General features: G+C 42.8%; 1 protein-coding gene across 1 annotated transcript in view; it reads right to left on the bottom strand.

The window, feature by feature from the left end:
- Positions 1-8,914, bottom strand: part of CD109 (CD109 molecule) — an 83,445-nt gene extending 74,531 nt beyond the window's left edge. Inside the window, exons 1-2 of the mRNA XM_049818149.1 lie at positions 8,841-8,914; positions 8,352-8,512 (exon numbers count right to left, since the gene is read on the bottom strand). Of these exons, the coding sequence (XP_049674106.1) occupies positions 8,352-8,512; positions 8,841-8,914 (235 nt within the window). The remainder of the gene's footprint in view (positions 1-8,351; positions 8,513-8,840) is intronic.
- Between the last annotated feature and the right edge of the window lie 6,921 nt (positions 8,915-15,835).

Below are 15,835 nucleotides of genomic sequence, written 5' to 3'. Positions count from 1 at the left end.
TCATTCGCTGCAAATAAACATTCAGAAACTATTTAAGTTTCCACTTGGAGTGAATGAAGAAGGTTTGTTTCCATATTGGTTTTCTTCCATTTTCTGGAATGCGTTCAGAGTCTGTGATGACAAAGCCATGTAACATTTCTGAGATCACAAAATCATTTAGATGTATAAAAATATTACCAGAGACTTCCTTCATCAGTAAATAAAGGCAGTATAAATCCCTAACCATATAAAACAAGCACCTGGACCTCACAGCTGCACCTCCAGGAAGAGAGAAGGGAGAAGGAGCCTGTCACTCTGGCCACGTTTTCTACGCACTTACTTATTTGGACTGCAGTGAATCTAGGTGAGCCAGCAACATCTCTTGCTGTGTACTATTCGACCTCTGCAGATAGGATCTTAACTCTGCCTTCACAAACAAGTAGTCAGGGATAGCAGAGCATGGGAACCAGCAGCACTGCCAGTGCAGATAGTCATGAGTCTCATGAGAAGAGAAGTCACCTGTGTATGACTGAAGACCCATGAATTTCCCAACTGCTTCCTGCCTCTGCAGGTACTTCTATAACCTTCTGCAGCTAATTCTATAACCCTCAACACTTCAGCTTGGATCTCTTTCTAATTAGACACCACTAAGGACATCACCCTAGACTCATGTGGAGATCCACTGTTAGCTCCCACCCCTTTCTCTTTAAAACTACCTTTTACGTACCTGAAGTGTAATAACCAGGTGCCTAGCACAATTCTCCTGACACTTCATCCCAATTCTTCCATCCCTCCTCAAATGCTTTCCAGAATGTAGAAGAGACTCCCAGGATCAAATCAAAAGTTTAGCCCAAGGTCCTGTCTCCAGCAATGGTCAAGGACAGACATCTGAACAGCATAAAAACAGAACAAGTATACAGTGACCCTTCCTCGGATACTCTTCCCAGCCTATGCAATCTGAGGCTTGGGGCTTGAAAAGGCAAAATTAGTGTCTTTATATTGGACCGGCCCTTGATGGACTTTTGTCTCAGAAATTTGTGTAATCACATTTTCCATCCATGCCACCTGGGACACTGAGTTCCACAATTTATTTCCATCTCATGTGAAGGCCCACCTTCTTCTGTCCAGTTTGAACTTGTCTCTTGAAAGATCTGTGACCTTTCCCTCTGCTCTCTCCAGAATTTCTCCAGTTGGTTCACAGCCTCCATGAGGAGTGCCCCAAATCAGGGACAGCATTCCCCAGGATGCCTAATTAGACCTGTGAAGGTTACTAAAATACTTTCTCACAGCTTACAGAAAATATTTCTGTGTATACATACTGAGTATAGCATTTGCCTTCTTGTTTGAGCACTCCAGCATTACTTACAAGCTTTCACTTTTTGGTACCTTTAAACCATTACCCACCCCACACACACACTCCCTCTTCTGCAGGACTGCTGCCTCACCTCGCTCCCCATCCAGTAAAAGCACTCTTTTATTCCTCAAGAGCAGAACTATGCAGTTGCCCTAGTGAATCACACTCCAGTTTTTCCCCCAATTTTTTCCCTTATTGCCAAAATGAGTTCAAAATCTAATCCTTCCTCCTAGCATCCTTGCCACCCCTTCACTAATCTAATAAACTTTCTCCCTTTTTGATCCTTGTCAGTCATACTGTACAATACAGTTTCAGGGCAACCCATTTCCAGTTTGAGAGTGAACCATTTAGACCTACTTTGCAAACATTGTTTTCCATCCAGCCAAACGTATTTAACAAGACTTCCATGCTGTCCTCGCTTCCCCAGCTGGCTTGTCAGAGTGCCACGCCAGACTATCAAAAGCCTTACTAAAGTCAAAATACAGCAATATCCTGCTTCTTTTCCACCTACAACCCCTGCCAGCCCATGGTGGAACACATTTCTCTGCAGGTTTTCAATCTTCCAGAACGTCTCTCTTCACTCATGCTCTCAAAACTTACCTAGCAGTTTTAAAATTATTTCAGTCAATTCCCTAAATATTCTACAGGCAATATTATCAAACCTAAACATCTACTTTACCAAAGTACTCTTTAACCTGTTCTTCCCCTTGTGTTGCCTTAATTCTTAACCCTTTTCCATGGCAGTTAGTTGATCCTCTCAGCGAAGGCTGAACACTTACTGCCTCTCAGCATCACTGACCAATGCCCATCTCATCAGAGTGAGTAGCAAGCCACATCCTTTGCTAGCTTTCTTGCTACCAATATGATATTTAAAAATGCTGACTTCTTATGCTTCACATTCTTTCCTACTCATGGTTTGGCCTTTCCAGTTTTGTCCTTTCTTACCCAAGCTACTCCTTTAAGCCCAACCTTTGTAATCTGATCTCATTCTTACTTTATACACAGGGTTTTCCTTTTTTCTGTTGTTTTTTTGGCCAGTGATAAGATCATGTTTAGTTTACTTCTTACCTTTCTGCTATTTTAGGGTAATGCGTACTTATCCCTTTAATATGAATCCCTCAAGAGCTTTCTCCCTTTGCTTCCCTTCCTTCTTGTTTCTGATAGCATCTTACCTCCCAATTCCTGTTGTTTATTGGCATCACTATTTTTTCCCCCAAAATTCACAGCCTTTACTTTGTTTTTCTCTCTCCTCCCCTTCCCAAAAGCTGTAAAGCCCCTCCAATTCACAGTAGCAACAGGGAACCCCACACTGGCACATGTGATATTCCCTCCTCTGTAAGAGCTGCCCCGCTGCCACCATTTCTGCTGAGTGAATTATTCCACCCTTCTCAAGGTACTGTGAAACAGCCTATAGCGCTCGATCTGCCACACTCTCCTTGGCTGGATATCGGTGAAGAACACGGTAACCAGAACAACCTCGTGTACAAACACATAAGCCTTGAGTGACTGAAGGACTCCTTCCCTCAAATCTCAAACAGCATCCAATCAATAAGATAAAGGTCAAGTACTGGATGGGATTGCTACTTCCATTTTTCTGCAAAATGGGTCTGTTAGCAGGATGGATTCAGCAACAGGCACAGAAACCTGGTTTTTTGTCTTATAGGTACTCCAGCAATACGAAAGCCCGTAAGAGAGTGCCCTCTTCTCTACTAGCTCCCTTATCTCTGGATCCAGCCCCAACACTTCCTTCCCCAAAACTTTTCCTTCATTCTGATTTTGCATAGGTTTTCTGCACATGCTGACTATTTAACAACATATTTTTCATGAGGTACAGTTACACATATGTTTGGAGGTGGAGGTTATGGACACAAAATCATGGGACTCCTGCTCTCTTGCTGTTTGGCTTTTTAGGCATTGATGCAGAGTTAGGCAGAAAGGAGCTCTCCCACTAAACTCCCAGCAAAACCTGCTACCCCACAGATTTTCAGCACAGATTTTGTGGTCACCAGTGAGTCAGTCATTTTATTCTGAAATAAGGTACAGAGGCAACTAAAGGTTAACAAAATGGACTGGTGTATTTAGGCCATTCATTCCCATTTAGCTGTTACTTCACAACTTACTATTCCTAGTGTTTTTCACTGTTTCACACACAACCATGGTCAGAACCATATCATTAAGTATGCAAAACATGCCTTCTGGTAAAAGCAGAGTCTCCATTGTCTATATGGATGATCACTACATGTCTGAGCTTGACAGACTTTCTCACAAACGCTGTCATGTTTCGTAAATCCTAGCTGAGTATTCACCAGGCTCTAGCCCAGTAACCTCTGTTAACAAGTACGTTTACTCCTCTCTTGAAGTACAGAAAAGCAGTTCAAATTAATTAACACGTACAAGTAATTCACAGTGAACTAAACTACACATGCTATTGTAAACCAGATGCTTCAGTTCACAAAGTAGTTCTCACTCACTGTGCCTTAAATATATTATGTTGTACCTTTAAATACCAGAAGCTCTAACTAAATCTTATTCTGAAGAATTAAAAATGTTTACGCAGTGGGGTAAATGATGACACTTCAATACACATCAAAGCTTTTCTTAAAACTAATTTGTTTTTTCAACTTACATGCTACCTACTCTTTCCAAATCATTCCAGCACCAACAAGGAAAACAGACTTTGCAGAAGCTCTCACAATTAAGGTATAGGGTTTCTCATACACTAACACACACTGCAATGTCTGGGTAGCAAACCCTGTAAGACAACACTTCTTGCCAATTCAAACTACATCTTTATTGATCAATGACTGGATAAATATGCATGGCAAGAGTCACCCTTCACTGTAATCACTGAAAATCAAGACATTCATGCATAAAATTTAACTTGCCTGTCTGTTATTCCCATCTTTTGTTGTTGTTGTTGTTGTTGACCCAGAAAACCCAACGGCTCAAATTGCACATAAGCCATTGTTATCTTCTGCAGTCATTTTCAATCAGGCTGAGGATCTTTCTGATACTGCATCTCCACAGAAAATGTGTCAAGACTTGATACAGTGCACAGAAACAGCTTTAGTTAGTGCTTTGTGTTTTTCTGGAGTCTGCTGCAGACAATGGAAAACCTATTCTCTCCTGGTGACGCACTGACTTTTTTTTTGGTTGTGCTTGCTCACACAAAGTTTACCTGTAGCAGCAACATCCTGCTTGCAGACATTCAGTTGGTCTGTTTTCACTGCATTTAATCTAATTAACTTAATTTCTGTACCAAAACATTGGTCTTAAACAATCTCCCTTGCTGCAGTACATTTGGATTCTGAAATATTGAGCCAAGCTCAAAATATCAGCACTTCTTTAAATGTGTGTGCATCCAGACTTTCTCCCTCACTCCAAAGAATACAAACTAGCCACTTATTAACAAATATATTTCTTTTCCTTTTGTTATGTGAAAAGCACAATAAAGATGCAAATGAACCTCCGCTGCTAAAGCCTTTCTTTAATGGACAATTTCCCAAGAATCACTCAGATATCAAAATTTCACTTCCAGTAACATTAAAACAGTGAATGTTTTATCAACCATCAGAAGGCAAGCACTCTATTTCTTATATAAAGCAAGAGTTATATTACATAAAGAAAAAATAACCGTGGTTCTAATTCAACAAAATCCTTTCACAGAGCTAACTCAGAAATTTAGACTGGCACATGTACCATACTGAGCTGCTGCTGGAGAACCAGAGCGCATCCTTAACTTTAAGCAACTGAAGATGCACTTTTCCAGACAGGTATGTAATAGCTCTTGTGCTTAGGTACTTGGCTGAACTCAGCCTGCAAGATTAAACAGTGCTAATAAAAATGGTGTCCTCAGCCTGTCCTCTGTCCCCAGCATCTAATTCCCAGCTCTGCGCCCACCTCAATTGCATCAGCACAAATGTTGGCACACCAAACCAGGGAACATGTCTGCCTAAAAAACTATTCAACAAAATAAAAAATTTAATTTTCAGTCAGATCAGTTTTTCAAAGCAGTTAATCCCTTGCTTTTGCTGTCACCATGCAAGGAAAAATCTAGAGCATAATTGAGCCAGCATAGGCAACCGTGCCGCTGAATTTACAACCTAACCAAGGTAGGCGAGCAGTTCCAGTTTTCTGGATATTCAGCACAGTCAACAACTTCAGCTACACTCTGCCTCCCTTAATACTTATTTTGCATAGACACATGGCAGTAAAAGTCATCAAACTCATGTGCACCACAGGAACAGTAACACCACTGTATTAGCCACTCTGTGTAACCTAATGGGCCCAAGTGACAGATAAAGCAACATTTTTGGGGCACTAATATATGCAGCAATGATGTCATTTAAAGATTTTGTGTGCCTGGAGATATGTTTGGGTTTTTTCCTTCAACTTCAACAGCTGGCCTAATAAAACCTCCCCCAGTCTTCCTTTAGTCACATTCTTAGACTAACACAGCTACAATATCGCTACATATTTTGTCTTAAGGTTGTTTTGCTCTTCAGTGAAGAATTTAAAGCTTTAGAATCTTTTTCTGACAAACTGTTTTCTCTCTGACAAACTGCTTTCTCTCTGAGTAACTCTATTCACATCTGATCCACTCCTGCAGCACCTTCGGATACACGCTTTCAACACTACATCCTCTGTTACAGGGCAGTTCCCTTGCTCCTGGCCCGTAACAGTTTTGCTTACATATTCGTTCACAGAGAACAAATGACTAACAGATTATATAACTTGACTTTAAAGAATGGATGGCCACACATTAAATTTCAAGATTTTTGCAAGAGGAAATACACTGCATGCCTGGCACCTTTTTCTTTTTTTTTTTTTTTTTTTTTGTCGTTTCATTTATCAAGTAAAAAAGCATGGAAAATTCAAATATATATTTAAAAAACAGGAAAAAGATTAAAGATTAATAATAAGTCCATGCAATTCAAGTAACATGCTACAGCATTTCTCCTTTTTCCTCACTATATCGAGTCAGATACAGTGTTACACCTGTTCCCCTGACTTCAGCAACTCCTAGTGTCAAGCATCGTTCTGTGTGCTGTTCAGATAGAGACATCCACATATTTTCACATGGAATTACCAGTTGATTGTCTCCTTTTTAACGTTGAAAAGGACAACAACAGACACGTTGAAACTCATGCAAGGCTCACTGAACTTGATGTTAAGCAGAACAGAAGCAGGAAATAAAAGCCAGTATAGTTAGAGGAAGAAAAGGAGAAGACAGTTTTTCTTTTAAAAACAATAAATCAGTTGGTTTGGGTTTGTTTCGGTTTGGGTTTTGCATCAAAATACTGGCAGGAAAGGTTTGAAGAGGAATTGTGACCTTAAAAAGGCAAGCTCACTATGAATAGCATAATAAACACATCAAAGTTCTTTTCTCCACAGTGTAAGAATGTTCCTTTATCCACTGCCGAATCCTCTGCAATGTCTAGTCCAACAGCCTTGGTCTGTACTTTTGAATAAGCAAAATCTAAATATGGCATGCAGTGTGTTATGGAGACTTAAGATTAAGGACCGTAGGCATGACAGCCAATCTGTCTTGCATGCAGATTTTAGGTGCTAGCAAATCCATCCTCCAGAAGTAATTGCCTTAGGCATACATCACCACAACTATTAGCGTTAGATTTGGACACTAACAGATCAGGTGTATAAATTTGATTTAAATCAGGAATGAACATTTAGATTTATTTTTTTTTTAATCAGCCATAGCATTACAGGAAAATTGCCTCAGGTTTATGCTTTTACACCAGCTGCTAGAGGACATGTACCTGATAACAATATAAAATTAGAGTGGATGAACAATACCCAAACTGAAGTAAAACCTGCCAATGCATAGTTCTAGAAAACTTTTTCAGAATATTTGAAATAGCAACAAGAGTTTTGATCAGATATGTTTTTCTGCATCATGGGACCATGAGTTTTTTGATCTGGTCAAATGCACTCCATCACACTCAAAGCCTCAGTCTTCTCTACAGGTTGTGAAGAGAGGTGGGCTTTCATGCAGGCTTTGAAATGACGGTGTGATGCTTCCAATTAAGGCATCTATATTAACTATAAGACATTAATAGAAAAATTAGTTGGCACCAACAAGAAGAAAGTGCATTATAGCAGAGGAGATTTTTCTGGGACCTCATACTGCACCCAGACTCTCTACTTTTGACCAAAAAAACCCAAACGAGTTTGGGTGTCATTTATATTGCTTCATACTAAGAGCAGTTCGAAAGCTGGATTATCCAGACAAAATATTTTCTTTCTCATGAGGGCAAATCTCAGGCATAACATCGCTATGCTTCTGTTCCTAGCTAGCCTTTATGAAAAGGAGCAATGGCCAGGATTTCTCAGCTCTCTAGCTACTCAGAACTGCCACCACGTCTTCCGCTGCCCAGGGGGCATACAATAAATCAGCCTGCTCTAAGATTTACTTATCTTCAACCCCCAACCTGTCCCACACTTCAGTTCTTGATCCTCAAAAATTTCTTTGTCTGCAAACGCACACAAGCTTCCAAGTAACAGTGTCTGACACGGTCATCTCCACTTTGCTATCGTCCTCAGGTTCTCCCTTTCTTAAGGCATGAGAAGCAGCCAGCTCCAGCTGCCGTATCACCGTGTTTGTGCCATCATTATCCCAGTTGCTTCCACCTTGCACCTTAACAAGCCTACCAGTGAGCACCTCTTCCTCCACTTCTTCTTCAGTGGCTCCCCTACACGGACCAGAGTACTTCCTGGCTCCTCAAAAGCCCCATATCCATCACACATCGCTACTATCTGCTTATTTTCAGAGTTTACAAGGAGTTAGCACACCCCGGCAACCGCTCACTGCCCAGCTCGGTTGCCCACCCGCACGCAGAGCCAGCAGAGTACAGCATTATTTTCCCATAAGTGCCCCCCTACTTGGCAAAATAAAGTTCCGATTTTAGTACCGTTTAGAAGCTGTGTTATTTGGGGAGCAACAAAATACTTGTAGCAGAAGGCAGAGCTAAATCCTTCTAGGCCAACTCCATTCTCTTACCTTTCTCAAAGACCATCTCCCCGCTCAAGATGGTCTCGTTATCTCTGATGACTTCTCCCCTCACGGTGACCTGTGCGGGGCCGTCCGGCAGCAGAGCCACCCCAACAGTCACGTTTGCTCCAGGCCTGATGTTCCAGGGAACTGCCACCAGGAACGTAGGTCTGGAAAATCCAAACGGGCAGAGGGAGAAAGGGCAGGGAGTGAAATACAATCCCCCCCAAAAGTTAACAGCCTCCACCTCGTAACGTTCGATACATGTCGCGAAGCCCTCTCCGCTGCGGAGGCTGGAGGGGATGCTCACCCACCAAGCGCTCCCGAGCGCACCCAGGGTTTGCAGGACGGGGAGAAGGCAGCGCTCCTCCGCCCGCTGTCCGGACAGGGCGCCGGCCAGCCCCCGGGGAAGCCTCGGCGCCGGGCGGGGAGGCGAAGGGAGGCGAGGCGAGCCGCCCCGCTCACCCGCCCGACCCCGGCCCACCCGGCCCCACGTACCCGGCCGCCGCGGAGCTGCAGAAGAAGAGGAGGAGGAGGAGGAGGAGGCGGACAGCGCTGCGGCTCCCCGCCATGGCGCTCCCTGCGCGCTGTCCCGCGGCCGTGCTGGGTCCGCCGCTGTGTGCAGGGCCGGGGCCGGAGCCGGGATCGGGGCCGGGGCCGGGCAGGAGGCGCCTTGGCGGGCGGGGAACGGAGAGAGGGAGGGAGGGAGGGAGGGAAGGGAGAGGCCGGCGCTGCCCCAGCGCCAGGCAGGCTCCGCCGGCGGCAGCCGCATGAGCACCCGCGGGGGCGTTCCCGAGGCCGGCCCGGAGAGCCAAGCGGCGAGATCTGTACCGAGACACGGCCACAGCCACGGCCGCGTTTCTGCTCCCCGCAGCCCTCGCACCCCGCATCTGCGGGCGGATGCAGCTGGGGAGCGGGTGGGATTCTCAGGCGAGCACAACATCCTGCAATAAAAAACCCGCCGCTACAATAAAAACCCCACCGAGAGTAATGTTTTCTGCCTGGGGCGCCCAGGGGAGTGGCAGTCTGTTGTCGGGATCTGCCCGTTTATCGATAAGGCTTTGCTCTGCACAGATTTGGAGGGGCTTGGAGAGCCCGCCGAGGCGCCCTGGCATGGGGCTCGGGCTCGGAGGCGAGTCGGGAACGGTTCTGGGTCTGAGCAGGGAGAACGATGCTGGCAGAAATTCAGGGAGCCTTGTAGCTACCTAAACGTGAACCGATTGGTAATGGAGCTCTGGCTGGACTGTCCTCTGTGCCCAATATCTGCAAAATAAGGTCATGCCTGCATATGCATCTTAACCCACCTTCAGAGTCCAAGAAGTGCACTGAAGCAGCTTGGGTGAGGTTCTGCTCCTTCAGCGTGTCCACTGTAACTGTGTAGAACAGACACAGATATCTAACAATGTTTTGCTTCATCTGAATTCTTTCATCCCTGCACAAGTCTAATACACTTAGAAATTCCACCCTGTTCTTGAAGTCTGCCTCTTCAGAAGCACTGGGCTGGCACCCTCCACATTGTGTTACACAGACAAAATGCAGTCATTTATAGCCCCGAATAGAAGCATCGTGTTTGTTCTTAGGAAAATCAGATATGAACAGTAAATGTACATAAATGCTGCGCTCTAACAGTATCCCAGGCGGTCATGCAGTCTTTTCACATCTTTTAAACTTGCTTTTGTAAGTTTTCATACCTCTGCTGGTCCTTTTTGGAGCGCCAGTCTTTGTAGGGACAGGAGAGAGGGTGCCATCTCTGTAGACTAGGGAAGGGGTGATATTACAGCAACCACAGCTGATGCCTGGAAGGTCAATCTTGGCAGCTCTTCACCTGCAAAAGGTGCATGATAAGGCAAAGTTTGGGAGATGCTTGCTGTTGTTATTTGTAAGTCCTTAACTGGTTGCTTGTGGCAGGGAAGATCTACACTCACTGCCACTCCTTTTCTTGGAAAATTGGTGCAGAAAAGTGCCTCCAAGTAGTGCTGCATCCCAAGCACCCCAGCCTGGGATGGTAAAGCTACTCATAGTACACATTTCTGCGGTCTCTGGCACTGAGCCCAACTGGCACTCCACTCTACCTGTCAATACTAATCAGCTCTCTTAGTCTCTGAAACAAGGTGGCCACATCCAAACTTCCTACTGGGTATGGTCCATGCAAACCCCTAACCACACCATGAATTGTTTGAGAGAGCACTTGCTGGCCAGGGCAAAACCGTGCCGAGGTCAACTTCAGGGTAGAGACAATCAACTTCCAGTCCCAAGAACATTTGCTGGCACTGCTTAATTCATTAGCATGGATGTAGCCCAAAAGTCTGTTAGTGAAAGTGCTTGCAAACGTCACAGACTTTGCCCAGTTGTGCAACAGTATTGTGGACTCCCATCCTGCCTTTTTTTTTTTCCTAAGGGATTGTTATTTAAAGTTACTTTTGTGTATGTATTTGATCTCTTCTTCTACGAGAATACCAGTAAAGGAATCCTACAGCAGAAAGTAAGAGAAGAAATGGATTATTAATATTAGGATTTCATCTGTCCTGAATAGACTTATCACGATAAGAAATGGATAAAGAGAAATTAAGTGTTAGATGCCATTCCATAACAACATGCAAGCTCCATTTCTTACAGGTATATATCCATGTACTCAGAGACAGGTTAAATTAATGGAGGACCATCCTACTACTTGCAGGTCTCTAAAGCCCTGAGTCCTCTGAACATACCCCTTCATTCCCTTCCTAATCCAACATGGAGTTTCCTCTGCTGGAGTTATACCATCCTCTGATTCCCTCTGCCTTGTCCGAAGACACTTAAAGCCCCTTTTCATCATTTCATCTCCAAAGAGGATATACTATGCTGTAGGTACATGTAGAGGGTTTTCATGGTTAAACATACCATTTAGGAATCAAATGTAGTACCTAAGGATTCAGTAAGCTCCCAGTTAGCAGGAAACTTAAACACATAATAGCACAGTTCAGACATCATTTTAAAAGTCACATCTTACCAGCATCTAAACAAGGTCTTGATTTTCCAAAGTGCTCTGTAGCTGCCAGTTTTCATTGTAACATAAGTTGTGATTTCCCCAAAACACCACTTTAACTCCTACATTCTTTTATCAAATGTGGTCAATTTTAAGCCAACTTCAGCCCTATAGCCAGTGTATGCTGTAACTACACCATATATCTCAAGCCTCCTCTGCACATTCTTCTGTACACAGAGAATAAAAGTGAGTCAGGGGTAATTGGAAAATAAGCATAGTTATACAGAATTGGACTAAGCTAGTATTCTATTCGTGCTCACTAAGTGTTAAACTATTTGTTCTGCTGGACTTGACTTGTGTTTCAGGTAAGCATAATTTATCACACAACCTTACCAATTACAGGACTGGTACATGCCCCTGCGATCTGTTAATCTGCTAATTTCCATTTATGGTTGTCTACACTAGGGTTTTGTTATTGTGCTGGTTTTGGCTGGGATAGAGTTAATTTTCTTCACAGTAGCTGGTATAGGGCTATGTTTTGGATTTGTGATGGAAACAGTGTTGGTAACACAGGGATGTTTTCATTACTGCTGAGCAGTGCTTACCCAGAGCCAAGAGCTGTTCTGCTTTTCCCCCCCACCCCACCAGCAAGGAGGCTGGGGGGGCACAAGGAGTCAGGAGGGGACACAGCCGGGACAGCCGACCCCAACTGACCCGAGGGATATTCCAGACCATAGGACGTCATGCTCAGCGTATAAAGCCAGGGGAAGAAGGAGGAAGGGGGGCACGTTGGGAGCGATGGTGTTTGTCTTCTCAAGTCACTGTTAGGCGTGCTGGAGCCCTGCTGTCCTGGAGATGGCTGAACACCTGCCTGCCTGTGGGAAGTGGGGAACGGATTCCTTGTTTTGCTTTGCTGGTATGCGTGGCTTTTGCTTTACCTCTTAAACTGTCTTTATCTCAGCCCACAAGTTTTCTCACTTTTACCCTTCCAATTATCTCCCCCATCCTTCTGTGGGGAGAGTAAACAAGCGAGTGGCTGCATGCTGCTTAGTTGCTGGCTGGGGTTAAACCATGAATTATGCAGTTACATGTCACAGTTTAGTTTGATCTAAGTCAAACTGGTAACTCAAACAAAAACAAGCAGCACTTCAGTTTGTGCTAAATTGGTCAAATTTAAACTTAGGGACACCTGGATTTGAAAACCTTTTGCATACCCACCAGCTTCTGCTATAGGGCACAGAAGATCCTGAGCTAAAAAAAACCTGTCCATTCAGAAAAGGCAGATGCAATGAATTACATTAGTCCTATTAAACCGCTAGGAGAGCTGTGTTTAACTAAACAAAAGACCTTAGCTGAGCTACAGGTCGTTTTCAAGACCACAGAAACAACCATTTGGCAGTGTCTCAGGCCTAAGTAGGTTTTAAATGCCTGTCTCTGACAAACACCTAAGAGACTAATTTGTGCACAGAACTGGAAGCAGGGAGCTGCACAGAAACTTATTGAGATCACCACGTGAGGGAAATTTGTTTTGGACCTGACTTCTGCATATTAAGAATAATTTTGAAAGAGTATAACCTAGCATGAAAGGATTTAATACTCTTCAACTGCTCCAAGCCAGTGAAGTGGATACTCTGGAGACACAATTTGGGAGGTAAAACAGGTTGTCGTTGTGTTTGGCATGCCAACCAGAGAAGCAAGCTGAAAAATCCCTCTCTGTTCAATTTCCGTGTTTTGGACTTAAGCAAGCATTACCAGACTCAAGTTTTACACCCATATATGATATGTCACCATAATGAAAATTCCACTTTTACCACCTTCACTGCTCCCCAGGAATATAATTTTGCTAATCCTTCACGGTCTTTTACAAACAGAGCCTGTAAAGGCTGCAAAAGTCATCTACAGCACTGGCTATGGTCTCAGGCAGCTAACAACTATACTCTTGTCTGTTCCATACAACTTAGTTTAAGTCTAGACTTAATATATGTACCAGTATCAGCTGAGTTGCAGCCTAGGTATGCTCTAAATAAAAATGTGTTTAAGTAAATACAGAAAACCGGAATGGTTCCTTAATGAGTCCAGAAAGCAACTTCTGCCTTGGTAAATAAAAAGGATCACAGTGCCTAGCAAGCTCTACTAACTGTATGAAGATTGGCTGGAAATAAACACAAGCACAGCAAGGTCTGTTTTTCTCTAATATCACATGTAGAAAACAGTACTGTTTGGTAAATGAAAAAACCTAAGCACTACTTAAAATACCGGGGAAAATCTCAACAAAAACTATTACACTGAGGACTCGAATGGTCAATGCCCTGTCCTGCTTTTAGCATTAGACAGTGAACTTGGCTGGTCAGACATTCAGCTGGATTCAGCAGGCATTCAACCGGATTGTGGTGCAAAGCATGTTTCCATGAAATGAGGCAAATTCAGGGAAATCTGAAGAGCTATGTTATGTGGAAATTTGAACTAGAAGATCACTATAGTCTCTTCCAGCACAATATTTTGTCTTTTCAAAAGCTTAGCCAATTGCCTTATGCATCACTGAACTCAAGGCCTGCAACGAAGCTCATTTAGGGGATGGATAAATCTTTTAATTAATCTCAATAAGCTTTGGATGAGGTCCTAGCAGAAACTGTGATTCAGCAGCTCATGGAACTAGGAGGGAAGTGAAAGTCTGTTTTATCACTCATAGTGAGTGGACAAGAATTATGGTGAATAATAAAAATAGGTGGGTGGAAGATCATTCTGTGGTAGTAGGAGGGCACATTCCTCGCTTGGATGTAAGCCTGAAGAATTTGCATTTGCTGGAAAGTACTGACAGTGTTGTCCCAAAACTTGTGGGATCGTTCACCTGGTGTGCAAGCCAATAACACACAGAGTCATGGTATTAGCTGTTTGTTGCTGGTTCTGCACAGAAAGAGGTGCTAGGGGGTATCCCTGCAAAGCTAGCACACACAGCACTAAAACAGTCATTCATTTATACATTGTAAATTACCATAATTATCATATTAATTGTTTATCAACCTTTTACTGGTGCCCATAATTCTATATCTAAAAGCTGATTGGGGTATAGTGTCCTCATTTTCATTTAAAGGTGCAGCATCTTTTAATTTTACTGCACAAGTTCAGTGGGCGATGGTCTTCAGGTGGAGGCAGGTATCCTAGAGGTGTGGTTTTCATATTATAAATAGTCAAGTTCATCTGAAAGCGCATGTTTTTAGCTGCTTCATGTAGTACAGCCAAGCTTCTTGGGCAATTAGCCCACTAAAGTTTCTGGTTCCTAGTTTTAGGTTGATTTTTTCCTGCTATTCCATTGTCTGGTCAAGAGTTGCTTACCCAAGGGATTTACTTCAATTACTTATCTTTTGTTCCTAAGTTTGTAAAAAAATTATGACCATAAAGATTTTGATATCAACAGGAGCATAGGATATAAAGCTCTCCAAGAAGTGCGCAGTAACAACACTTCTGAGGCTGGTTCGATGATGGAATGTGTCAAAATGTTTTACACTACGCTGACAAAGGGTGTGCCACACGCTGAAACTTACCCTGAGCTATCAGGGTGGAGTTTCATGAAAATCTGGTATGCACTGCAATTAAGATCTTTTTTCCTAGTACCTGAAACCATCTCTCTTGATAAATAGTTATTTGCAAATTCACTTCCAACTTGAACTGTTACTCCAGGCATAGTGGGTAGGATTCACTTGGTCAAATGTGGACTCTGCAATTGTCTACAACTAGTTATTTACATTCGCTGGATAGGCAATGGAGCGAAGCAGGCACTTTTGAGACCAGATTTACATGACTCATTAAGATACCAACATTTGAATGAGCAGTCTTCTAAATGATTCAAGTGAATCCCGTCCTAAAAGTACCAATTTCTATTAAATGCCTAAACAGGGAGTCAAGACAAGTAGTTGTAATATATTTTGTTATCTTCAGAGCATGTAAGATGACTACAGCTATATAGGTATTCCCATTGAGTATTCAATGAATCAAACCTAAAGATAGACATTAATTTTGACAAGCTTTGAATCAGGGCCTGTTTGAAGGTATCAGATTTTGTTTCTATTTGTTCGAAGGCTGGCATAGGAACAAGCAAGCAATGTCCAAATAGCAGAAAGGCTGCTTCTTTATTAACATAGCATAGAAAGAGCTTATTATCTTGGAATTATATGCTTATATATGAGCAATATTTTATATTGCTCCATTTTCATAATATTTTCATTTTTATTATTAAAATATCTGTACACATTTTAACCATACCCATAAAAATTAATGTGATCAAATCTGTAAATACTGTATTATTGCATTGTATGCAATATTATAGGTGTGCTTTGAAATAGTCAAAGTAGAGCACTGTCTTTTAAGAAACATACCAAATGTAGAAGGACATCACGGTTAAGACTTCATAAGGTTTTGAGAGATTCACTTTTAGAAATGAGATTCAGAAAGAAAGGGAATTAAAGAAGGAATGACAAAATTATACTATGGGGAATATGAAAGTTTGAGGAGCAAATCTACAAATGACACA

The sequence above is a fragment of the Accipiter gentilis genome, chromosome 15 (genome assembly GCF_929443795.1).
Source record: "Accipiter gentilis chromosome 15, bAccGen1.1, whole genome shotgun sequence".
Taxonomy (NCBI): domain Eukaryota; kingdom Metazoa; phylum Chordata; class Aves; order Accipitriformes; family Accipitridae; genus Astur; species Astur gentilis.
The sequence above is the reverse complement of the archived record's forward strand: the minus strand, read 5'-3'. Positions and strand labels throughout refer to the sequence as shown.